Source organism: Lissotriton vulgaris, chromosome 6 (assembly GCF_964263255.1).
Source record: "Lissotriton vulgaris chromosome 6, aLisVul1.2, whole genome shotgun sequence".
Taxonomy (NCBI): Eukaryota; Metazoa; Chordata; class Amphibia; order Caudata; family Salamandridae; genus Lissotriton; species Lissotriton vulgaris.
Genome location: NC_141694.1, coordinates 965,611,897 through 965,624,495, shown reverse-complemented (window position 1 = coordinate 965,624,495; position 12,599 = coordinate 965,611,897). Strand labels below are relative to the sequence as shown.

Sequence of the window (12,599 nt, the reverse complement as noted above, 5' to 3'; positions counted from 1 at the left end):
AAAAAGTTCGGGGGTGACCTTGCAGATAGAACTTAGTCCAACAAAGTTAATCTTGAATAATCAATATATTACTTTTATATAATGCTATGAACTGGTATGTGTTAAAGTGTAAATAACAATGCCCCTGTTATCCATTTTAGTGTTACTCAGTTGAGTGATTTTGTGGTACAGAAGCCTGAGTTGACTTTGCCGAGTGTAGATTAATGACCTGCAGTTGGAGGCCAGTGGTGTTCCTTAAGTTACAAGACCATCTAGCTAGTGTGTCTGAGGGCAGTGTATACATGCTATGAGGCTAGTATTAAAGAAAATGGTAGGAGAGTGAAGAAAAGAAGGAAATGGAAACACAATAATTAGAATGGAAAAGAGAATTTTATAAACATTTTGGAAAAATATAAATGATGAAAAAGGCGGTAGAAAAGAATATGAGCTACAGTTGGTATAGGAGACAGGGCAGAAGAATGAACCAGAGATGAAGGGTGAGTACGCAAGAATGTGGGGGAGAGGGGAAAGGAAGAAAAGAGGAAGCAAATGCAGAAAAAAATCGGAAATCGGAAACAGAGACTGATGGAGTAGGAAGCTGCATTGAAAGGCGAGGATATAGGAAATGTAGATAAGGTGAAATGATTTTGTCATGTCTGTTTTCTGCAAATATCATTTTTAACAAATAAAGCACCCAGGGCCACATGTATCAAGCAATTTTGTGTATGCAAACTGGACAATTCTCAGAATCGGCCTGTTTGTGTCCCTTCCAAATATGGAATCGTTACAGCATTTATGAATGTTTTGTGAGCGTGAATGCATTTCTAAAACGTTCGCATTTTACCACCGACTTGAAGTTGGTGGTAATCTATTCGCAAATGGCAAGGGGGTCCCTTCCCCTTTGGTATGGGTGGCAAAAACGTTATTTGAGAGCAGGCAGTTGTCCCACGGACTGCCTGCTCTTAAAAATGGAAAGAAAACTTTCATTTTTCTTTTTTAAACACAAACCATTTTCCTTTAAGGAAAATATTGCTTTATTAAAAAGCAAATATGTAGATGGTGGTCTGCTGACCCCAGCAGGCCACCATCCCCATGATTTTAGCGATTCCTACGGGGGTTGCATATTGCGACCTACCTCACTAATATTAATGAGGTAGGTCAATTTGCAACCCTCTAGGAATTATAAATGAAACTCTTGGAGTTTCGTACATTAGGAATGGCGATTACCTAATTACAATTTGCAGGCAATGGCAGTTTGGTATTGCTATTCCATGTTGATACATGTGGACCTCAATAGCAAACAGACAGCACACATCTCTTTTCACTGGTAAAAGCCAAGTCTCTGTTTTGTGTAAACTGTTCTATAATTCCCATACATGCAAACTCTGCCAATACAGGCAGGGGACTATCAATTTCAAGGCTAGTCTCCCGCCTCCCCATTTCTGCATGCAGAAACCCGATTTGGAGTTTTGTAAAACTGCCAAAAATAAAATGTTGATGCCTGCTGGGAGAAGTGCAGGGAAGTGCCGTATTATTGTAAATACGGTGCATCCCTGTGCATCTAAATTGACGGAAAGGCAGCTTTAGCTACTTTGGAACTAACCCACGCCAGGCCCGGACTGGCCATTGCGGGCACCGGGCAATCCCCCGGTTGGCCGCATGGGTGGGGGGCCAGTTTTGGGCCCCAGCTGGCCGTTTTTGTTACAGCTGCAAAAATGGCCCGGTAACAAAATCGGCCAAAAACCGGCCTTGGCAAAGAGCACGGTCGCACCCTCAATCCCCCCCCCCCATCCCCCCCCCCCCTGGTGGAGGGTGGGGGCGTGGGGCGGCCGAGCACTTTGCCAGGGCTGGTTTCTATTCCCAGTCCGGCCCTGACCCACGCTCTGCCACTTTATTGTAAATATGCCCCAGAGGTTGGAACTTTGTTTGCACTATTAAACTGCCAAAATTGAAATGATGATTGTCTGTAACCGTACATGCCACTAGACCGGATTCAGGCAGATTGCCTAATCTCCCACTTACCTGCTCTAAAATGTTGGTATATATGAATTCCTGAAGTTACATATAACAGCACTTTTGGGGCGGTCTTATACATGCAACGCAACGCATTTTCCTTTATTGCGCTGAGCGCAGCTTTTAAAAGTTGCGCTTGGTGCAATGAAGGAAAATGCGCTGTATTGTACTGAATGACGGCCTCCAGGGCAGTCACGGACTTGCTTTCATGTGAAAAAAACGGAGCTGCTGCTTTGAAGCTGCTCCGTTTTCTCACAGTGCAGGTTGCAACCCTTCTGCACTTTAAAGGGGGAATAGAGATCCCCTTACAGGCGGGTGCAGGGGGTTACTGCACCTGCCTGCAAGGCGATGTTTGGGGGAGGTCCATGGGACCCCCTTTCTCCTCTCCAGAAGGCAGCCATCAGGGGACGCATGTAATTCGGCGTGGGCGCAGAGGCATAGGGTTTACTCATGTGCGCATGCGATATCGGTATTACAGAAGGGGCTGCATAAGCATCTGAGGCCACTTCTGTAATACCAAAGTGACCCAGGGGCGCACAAAGTGGGAACATATCCCCGTTGGGGCCCTGGGGCACTTGTATAATAAGCCCCTTAGTGCAATCACTCTCAGTAATGTCAAATAATTCGAAGTTTGTGCTTTCCGTAAACGGAAATGCGACGAAACACACCTGTAAGGGTTTATAGACTGGGAAAAATATTTCTTCCCTGCAGGGAAAAAAAGTTGATGGTGCAAATGTACTTCAGCATGACGTACCTGCATACAGCAATGCACATAATATTGAAAAACATTAAAGCAAGTGAATTTGAAATACATATGCAATGCTACCATCTAGTGGTAGAAATATGTATTCTACCAATAAACTTGGAGCATAATTTTTATTCTTTTTCCATGCTATTTTCTGAATTTATATAAATATGTTCCGTATCTACGAACAAAATGGAAATGTTGATATGCACGATATAAGTGAATAGTTTTGTTCTTGAGTCGGGCATATTAAAACAAATTCTGCCTCGCAAGTAGTAGATTATTTCAACTTTAAGTCTGGTATACATTTTGTTCTGGTCAAATGATGTTTCTTTATGCCAACAGTATGGAAAATGTCGTCCTGCCGCATGTTCACGAAACAGATGTTCGAATTAAAATGCTTGCTGCCCCGATTAATCCAGCAGACATCAACATGATCGAAGGTGAGATACATGCCAAGAACACTTTGTTTAAACAACATGCACCTTCTGTAGGAGTCGACGGCACACCCCTATCTTCAACATTTGACAGGGGAAATTATGTACTTCTTCATCACCACAATGAAATTGCATTGATTTATGATCAAATGCAAATGCAGTTCTTTATTTACAGCATTGAATCTGAGTCTAAAGTTGAGTCTTATGTTGCTAAAGGGCCTACTATGCCTTAGAGTCGAATCAGACCGCTCCTAAGGGCTGTTGAGTTTAAACACGTGAAATCGTAAAGAGTTTTAAAATGTTAATACGTGTCTAAGGAATGCATGAAATAATAGAAAATCAATCTTATAAAATACGTTAAAGCTGCGGTCGATACTTCCCGTACTCATAGATTGTTGGTAACTGGGCCTAATGAAAACATTTCTGTACCACATGGGACCATATCTGTGATTCTGCAGAGAGGTGGAAATGGAGTACCCCATTGTCCGCTTCTATTTTTAGTTTTTAAAGTACTCTGTACAGGAGGTTTGACATCACTTCAGAAATGATTTTGGAGTGTTGAAAACGGCTGATTTTATTACGAATCAATCTAACATTACATCAAATACAATCCCACGGATCGCCCACGTTACGTCCTTGATTGACAAGGAATATTTAGATGAACAAAGCACACGAAGAGGTTCTAAAACATCACCCACTTCTAAACACTAAAACATCACCCACCTTTAAACATTAAAACATCACCCACCTCTAAACACTAAAATATGACCCACCTCTAAACATTAAAACATCACCCACCTGTAAACACTAAAACATCACCGAGCTCTAAACACTAAAATATCACCCACCTCTAAACATTAAAATATCACCCACCTCTAAACACAAAAATATCACCCACCTGTAAACACTAAAACATCACCCAGCTTTAAACACTAAAACTTCACCCACCTCTAAAACTAAAATATCACCCACCTCTAAAGACTAAAACATCACACACCTCTAAACACTAAAACATGTCCCACTTCTAAACACTAACACATCACCCACCTCTAACCACGAAAACATCATCCACCTTTAAACACTAAAACATCACCCACGCCTTAAACACTAAAACATCACCCACCTCTAAACACTAACATGTCCCACTTCTAAACACTAACACATCACCCACCTCTAACCACGAAAACATCATCCACCTTTAAACACTAAAACATCACCCACGCCTTAAACACTAAAACATCACCCACCTCTAAACACTAACATGTCCCACTTCTAAACACTAACACATCACCCACCTCTAACCACGAAAACATCATCCATCTTTAAACACTAAAACATCACCCACGCCTTAAACACTAAAACATCATCCAGCTCTAAACACTAAAACATTACCCACCTCCGAGTAGATTGTGAGCTACTGGTAGCTCTTCAGCTGCCTGTAAGTAGTTCTCACGGGTGCATCCCATCCTACAAAACTGGAACCATTTGCTTGGTTGAATTATTATATATATTCAGATGAAGTAATATATATGTGCCAAATGTGTGTATTTAAAACAAATATGTGTGTATTTTCAGAAGTCATAAGCTTCTGTTTGGAGAAAAATGGAGATTACATTTTCAAAATATATTCAAAGCTGATTTTTGAGCGATAAATCAAATGAGGAGACTTATTAATAATATTGTAACTTTTATGCCAGGGCACTGCAGCAATGGCTGACATGTATTACCTATGTAGAGGCATTACAAATTCACTTTGCCTTTTCTACATTACTGCTAGCTCTACTGTCTGATGCACTGGGGTGGTCACTGCTGGTAATCTTGCAAAGGTTGGCCACTAATGTAATCTTGTCTTATGCGGTCGCTATTAGAACACTGATAATATAAGTAGCTCACCATGATTTTAATTGAACATTAGTAGCTCTTATTACACTAAATGTTGGAGACCCCTGCACTAAAACATCACCCACCTCCAAACACTAAAACATCACCCACCCCCAAACACTAAAACATCACCTACCTCCAAACACTAAAACATCACCCACCTCTAAACACTGAAACATCACCCACCTTCAAACACTAAAACATCACCCAGCTCCAAACACTAAAACATCACCCACCTCTAAACACTGAAACATCACCCACCTCTAAACACTGAAACATCACCTACCTCCAAACACTATGATTTTAATTGAACATTAGTAGCTCTTATTACACTAAATGTTGGAGGCCCCTGCACTAAAACATCACCCACCTCCAAACACTAAAACATCACCCACCCCCAAACACTAAAACATCACCTACCTCCAAACACTAAAACATCACCCACCTCTAAACACTGAAACATCACCCACCTTCAAACACTAAAACATCACCCAGCTCCAAACACTAAAACATCACCCACCTCTAAACACTGAAACATCACCCACCTTCAAACACTAAAACATCACCTACCTCCAAACACTAAAATATCACCCACCTCCAAACACTAAAACATCACCCACCTCTAAACACTGAAACATCACCCACCTTCAAACACTAAAACATCACCTACCTCCAAACACTAAAACATCACCCACCTTCAAACACTAAAACATCACCCGCCTCCACACACAAAACATCACCCACCTCGAAACACTAAAACATCACCCACTCTAAACACTGAAACATCACCCGCCTTCAAACACTAAAACATCACCTACCTCTAAACACTAAAACATCACCCACCTCTAAACACTAAAACATCACCTACCTCTAAACACTGAAACATCACCCACCTTCAAACACTAAAACATCACCTACCTCTAAACACTGAAACATCACCCACCTTCAAACACTAAAACATCACCCACCTCCACACACTAAAACATCACCCACCTCGAAACACTAAAACATCACCCACTCTAAACACTGAAACATCACCCGCCTTCAAACACTAAAACATCACCTACCTCTAAACACTAAAACATCACCCACCTCTAAACACTAAAACATCACCTACCTCTAAACACTGAAACATCACCTACCTCTAAACATCACCCACCCACCAGGACGGGTTCCCTAAGCGCTTGCTTAGGGAACCCGTCCTGGTATTCCCCTGTGAGATAACCCCGGCAGGGTATCCACAAGGTGAAAGCCAGGCATCCCGCCGCGAGGGGCCGTTGTGGAGATTAAGCAAGCTATTGCCCAGAGTCGCAGAGTGTGAACCCGTGAGTCGAGAAGGCACCGGAGCGAGAATTATCGAGTCCGTGGAATTTTTGAGCCCAAGACCCGCCGAGGCGGGGAATTGAACCCTGGTCCAGGGCCGATCTCAGCTTCCGGGTCTGCCGCCTCTAACCCCTGAGCCACACTTCTCCACTTCTCCATTTCTCTAAACATCAGCCACCTCTAAACACTAAAACATCACCTACCTCTAAACACTAAAACATCACCCACCTCTAAACACTAAAACATCACCTACCTCTAAACACTGAAACATCACTTACCTCTAAACATCACCCACTTCTAAACACTGAAACATAACCTACCTCTAAACACTGAAACATCACCTACCTCTAAACATCACCCACCTCTAAACACTAAAACATCACCTACCTCTAAACATCAGCCACCTCTAAACACTAAAACATCACCCAGCTCCAAACACTAAAACATCACATACCTCCAAACACTGAAACATCAGCCACCTCTAAACACTGAAACATCACCTACCTCTAAACATCACCCACCTCTAAACACTAAAACATCACCTACCTCTAAACACTGAAACATCACCCACCTCTAAACACTAAATCATCACTCACTTTTAAAGAATGGGGTGGTTACACAGATCTCAAACTTGATAATTGAAAAATAAGTTCCCTATTCTGGCCGAGAACTTCGAAAAATACTGTGTGTGAAGAGGGGCACTGGCACCGCTGCAAATCACATTTTCATTTCCGACTACGGTGATCATTCATTATTTGAATTCACCTGTTGTTGAGATTTATGTGGAAGCTCCGTCTCTATCATAGGTCCGAAGAGCATAAACCCATCAGCGTAATACTCGAGCTGCAGAGATATTGTGTGCTATTAATATGTGAGAGATTCCAGCTCGGCCCTGTCTATTCAAAGTGTCATCAGTCAGAGGTCAATAAAAAGTACATTTTAGTCATTAGCAGCAGGAGTTACTTGAGTCAGTGAAATGGCCCGATAAGCAGCTGCTGGCAGTTATTCATTGAAGGCGCTACTGAGAAGATGTTACCATTTTTCATAATGCTCCTTCAAATTTTCATGATGCCCTTCTAAATTTGCCCTTCTTCACAGTAGCCCCAAGCAGACTTCCTCCTCACATTACTTAGGTAGTAAGCTTCAGCTTCCCCACCGAACCCTTCAAGCAAATTAGCGCTCTAGCCTTCCCATCCCTTTCTAACATGGCTGAACTCCTTCAGCCCAGACCTACTATAAGAGGCGGCACAACTCACCCCACTTCCTGTTTTTTTTGGTTTTGCTTTGCAGACTCTTCGAGTAAGTTACAGGTAAGTGGGGCAAGGTCGTGCGGTAGCTGACCTGGGGGCCTGGTAGAAGCCCTGCTGAGCGGGCTCTTTGTGTCTATCTGTGTGCTTTTGTTGTTATACTTTTTTTTTTTTTTTTTTTTGTTTAAGAAATTTTTATTAAGCATTAAAACAGTAATACACGAAACATGTCATGAAAAATTAGGAAAAAGTACATATGAGTATAATAATAATTGAAAGACATCAATCTACAGAAATTTATATAGAGAAAAGAAAGGTATGAAAAGATAGAAAGGAGAAAGAAGAAAGGAAAGAAGCGAAAAGGAGAAAAGAAAAGGAGGAAAGTAGAAGAAAAGGAAAGAGAAGAGGAGAGAAAGAGGAAGATAAGGAAGTAAAACTAAGGGATCATAAGGGACAAGAAGCACGCGGTAAGGGAGAAGGATTAGAAGAGAGATAGGAAGTAAAGGGAAGCCATAATAAATCAGATTTAATTTTCAAAGGGATAGAGGTAGAAGAGGCAATAGAAATTCTATGTTCATCACATATATAATTCCACCATGTGTGGACCGAGAGTTTAGAATTGTCTTTCCAGCACGATAAAATAACTTTAAATGCAAGTGCAATAAAAAGGTCTAACAACTTAGCAGAAGAGGGTGTACTAATATCAATATCATCAGCTAAAGAACCTAAAAATATGTGTATAAAAGACAATTGTGAAGAAAGAGATAACATTTTCATACAAATATTCCAAACTTCAGTCCAAAAAGATAAAACTGGGGAACAATAATAAAGTTGGTGTTGTAGAGTACCAGGGTCTTTAGAACAGGACCAACATAAAGGAGAGGAGGTTGGAGAAAATTTATGGATAGTAACCGGTGTAATAACAACTCTGTGATAAATAAAAAGTAGGGATTGAGTAATGCGTGCAGCAACAGAAACTTTAAAGAGTCGAGACCATAAACGATCCCACAATGCAGTGTCAAAGGAGACATCCAGATCAGTTTCCCAAGCAGTCTCTACTGTAGACTTAAAACGGACAGAACAATCAGATAATAAAAGTGAATATACAAGGGCAGCTTTAGGTTGTTGAGTGGAAAAAAGAGGGTAAAGTGGGGTGACAGGAGTAAAAGAAGAAAAAGAATCAGAGGAAGAGGATAATGAGGGTAAATGAGATTGTTGTTATACTTTTGATTGTATGGTTTATGGGGCAATGGGATCGCCTGCAGGTTGGTTGTTCTTCCAACTTCAGGGAACTGAAGGCTGTGCAAATGGCTTCTCAGGAATTGTGTCGGCCCTCAGTGGGTATCATGTGCTGGTCCGGATGGACAATCAGGTCGTGATGGGTTATCTCAATCACTAGCGGAGTTGCAGGGTATGGTCCTTGTGGCTCCTGGCTCAGGAGATTCTGAGCTGGGTGTAGAGCAAAGTGTTATCTCTACGGGCAGATTACCTCCCAAGGAGGGAGAATTGTTCAGCAGACCACCTGAGCAAGGTTTTGTGCCCATGAATGTGATATCTTTGTCAATGGAGGTGTCCCTTGTATTGCAGAGGAGGTTTGGGTGTCCAATGATGCACTTATTTGCAGACAGGGACAATGCTCTACTGCCTCACTTCTGCCAAAATTCTTCTTGTTCAGTGGCGTGGCAAATGGATGCGATGTCATTCAGGGGGCTGGAAGGCCTTCTCTATGCTTTTTCTCCAATCCCACTGATTGCCAGGGTGTTGTGCAAAATCTGCTTGGAGAAGGCTCTTGTTCTGTTGGTGGTGCCAGGCTAGTTCCGGCCCCCCTGGTAGACTCTAGTGAGGGAGCTTGTGGTTCAGGAGTTTTGGGTGATTCCAGACCATCCCGATCATCTGCCTCTGAGAGGTTGGCTGCTGCCCATTGGGATTCTGCGGCGGCTCCATCTTCAGGCCTGACTATTGAAAGAGTGACTCTGTTGTCACAAGGTTGCTCAGCTGAGGTGTTTGATCTACTTCAGAGTTCCAGACATCCAGCGGCTCTTAGATCTTATTCCAGACATTGGGGGTCGTTTTCTAGATGGTGTGTCACTAAGGGGCTGGACTAGGTGGATCCGCTCAGGATACTAGATTTTCTGTCTGATAGATTTTCCTTGGGCCTGGCTCTCTCTACTCTTCGGCACAGTGGGCGGCTTTGCGGGCTTTCTGGAGTCCCCATGTGGATGAGTTGGATCCTTTGGTTTTCAGGTTGATGCATCGTTTCTTTCTTCAGTGTCCTAGGAAGATGTGTCCTGCCTCAGCCTGATAATTCCCTTTGGTGTTGCAGGCATTGCAGGCTGCTCCTCTTGAACCTTTGTGGGTGGTGAACATCAAGTTCCTGACCATAAAAGTTGTGTTTTTGGTGGCCATTGTGTCCGCTGGAAGGATTGGGGAGTTGGGGGTCTTTTTTAGGATCTCTTCCTTTCCTGAGGATGTTCCTAGATTACATTGTCCTGCAGTGTGGTCTGAAGTTCTTGCCCTGATTCCTTCCGTAACTAATCATTCGAGGGAAGTTGTTCTGCCCACATGTTCTCCTGAGTCTCTATCTGGGGTAGATGCTGGCCTCCCGCTATTGGATGTCAGAAGGGCAGTTTTAGTGTATCTTGAGAGAACTTTGACTTTTGCAAGTGTGATAATTTGTTTGTCACGTTTAGCCTGGTGAGGTCTGGTCATAAACGTTCTATTTCCACATTGATTAGGTGGATTAAACATACAATCCTTCTGGCATGAGTCTCCTGGGACGGAGGCATCGGCCAGGATACAGGGAAGGTCTATCCACAGTGTTTCTGTCTCCTGGGCTTCTTTCAAGGGGGTCTCGATCGAAGACATTTGTAGGGCTGCAACTTGGGTTTGTCCTCCCATCTTCATGGACCACTTTTGGGTTGTGTGGGGATGTTCAGCTGCTGGGGATTTTGCTGCAGATGTCTATTGGCTGGCACTGACTGTGATTGACTGTCGCTGTGCTGTTGGGTGGCTGTTTGTTTTTCCTCTGTTTGATGTTTGTTTTAAACTTTATTTGTGCCTCGCATTTTGGTTTCTGGTGTTCTTGTTTTCTGGTGACCATGAAGCCGCATTGGCTTTGGTATATCCTCACTACATAAGTAATGTAGTGAGGAAGACTTACTAGGAGGTAATGTCTCAGTTATTTACCAATGTTCTTTGTTACTCCAAGCATAGTCTTTCTCTCCACATGGGTTCCCATCCCTCCCTTCCCTGTTTGGTTATGGGCTTCATGTTTTTGGTACTGAGGCTTGGTAGTAGAGCAGGAAGTGGGGTGGGTCGTGCCGCCTCTTATAGAATGTCATATGTCAAGAACGTTGGCCAAGTTAGGGAGGGATGGGAAGAAGGCTAGGGTCCTAATTCACTGGGAGGGTTCTGTGGGGGAGCTGAAGCTCCCTATGGAACTAACGTGGCGAGGAAGGTTTACTCAGAATAAGGAAGATTACCGGTAAGTAACAGGGGCATTGCCCATTTTCACAAAGGCCCTGTAAGCAGATAGATGTAGTTTTGTAGTTTTATGTTTAGCAGTAAAGCAGATATTGTCATCTTCCACAGGTGCACTCTTAGCAATTATTGTCACTTTTCTCATTGCCACATAATGTAGATGTATCTAGTTTCCATAAGCTTCAAGAAAGTAGATATTGCTACAGTATTTTTCTAATCCCACAGTACAGTGTAAATGTGCTGTCTCATCAATGCCACTGTATACAGATATTAAGGATTTCAACATTTCCCAGAAATGCCAATACTTTCAGCTTTTACATTGCATATCAACGCAGACATGATTTCCAGTTTCCAGATTGCTCAGAAAAGCTGACCTTGCCAGTTATATAGGCCGTAGCTGCACACACATCCACACAAACACTTACGTGGAATCTGACATGAGGGATAAGACATGTTATTTTTAATCATATTTCTCTTTCTAATAATGGACTGTGTGTGTTTGTGTGCACGCGCTTGTGTGTGTGTGGCCTGTTGTGAAGGAAATGGTGAACTGGAAGCTAAGCGATGTTTTAAGACTTAACTCCTGAAGCAACAGAAGTAGGAAAAGGAAGACTCAATGCAGTGGTTGCTGGTGAAAGTGAGACAGGCTCAGCCCAGCCTGTTGCTAGGTGGATGGTTTCTGGCTGGAGAGACAGAGATGGCCAGGATGGGGATGTTGGCAATGGCACACAGAGGAATGACCTACTAGTTCAATTATGTTAGTTATAAGTGCTTGTTGAATGAATGCTGCACATCTACATGAAAGGCTAGAAACCCCTCAAATAATTCTGGTGTAAAAAGAGCATTTTAGAAGTCTCAGGCTTGACATTTTCCCCTCATAGGTGCGATTTTAAGCTGTTTCAAATTATCTCTTCCATACCAGCTCAAACTATTTGGAATTTGCTTACATTTTTTGATGATCTTCACTGAATTCAGTTCAGTTTGCAGTACATCATGGAGGATGGATTGGAGAAAAGATAACACATTCAGGATTCTGAGCAAAAAGGCTGTAGTGGACGTTGTTGAACCACAAACCTGAGATGGTCCCCTTTTTCAGAAGGGTGTTTGAACAGATATAAAATGTAAAAACAATATTGTAATACAAAAAAATTGTTACAGGAATATTGTGATGTAACAATATTGTGGTTATAAATATCACAGGTATGTATACTGTTTAGGTCTCGCCTACGCAGCGCGCATGCACTGCATAGGGGGGACCTCTTGGAATCGATCCGCTTTTATCCCCAAAAATGTGCACGCCTTGCATTGCTTTCAATGGCAACGGATGCACGTTTGGCGATTCCCTTGCGAGAGCGAGCTTTGACTCCATCTGTTAGCAATTGTCGCTCCTGGCACTGCTCACTCCCGTAAGGAAAAGGCTGTCAAGGACTTCCGGCCGAGCTCCACGTAAACCTCATTATGACTGCTACTTGGAAGGAAAACAAGCGCGTCGCA

At 42.7% G+C, this 12,599-nt stretch overlaps 1 protein-coding gene across 1 annotated transcript in view; it reads left to right on the top strand.

The window, feature by feature from the left end:
- Window positions 1–12,599, top strand: part of LOC147708257 (enoyl-[acyl-carrier-protein] reductase, mitochondrial-like) — a 544,978-nt gene that overhangs the window by 74,695 nt on the left and 457,684 nt on the right. The window contains exon 2 of the mRNA XM_086925328.1: window positions 3,083–3,180. Coding sequence (XP_086781454.1) covers window positions 3,083–3,180 — 98 coding nt within the window. The remainder of the gene's footprint in view (window positions 1–3,082; window positions 3,181–12,599) is intronic.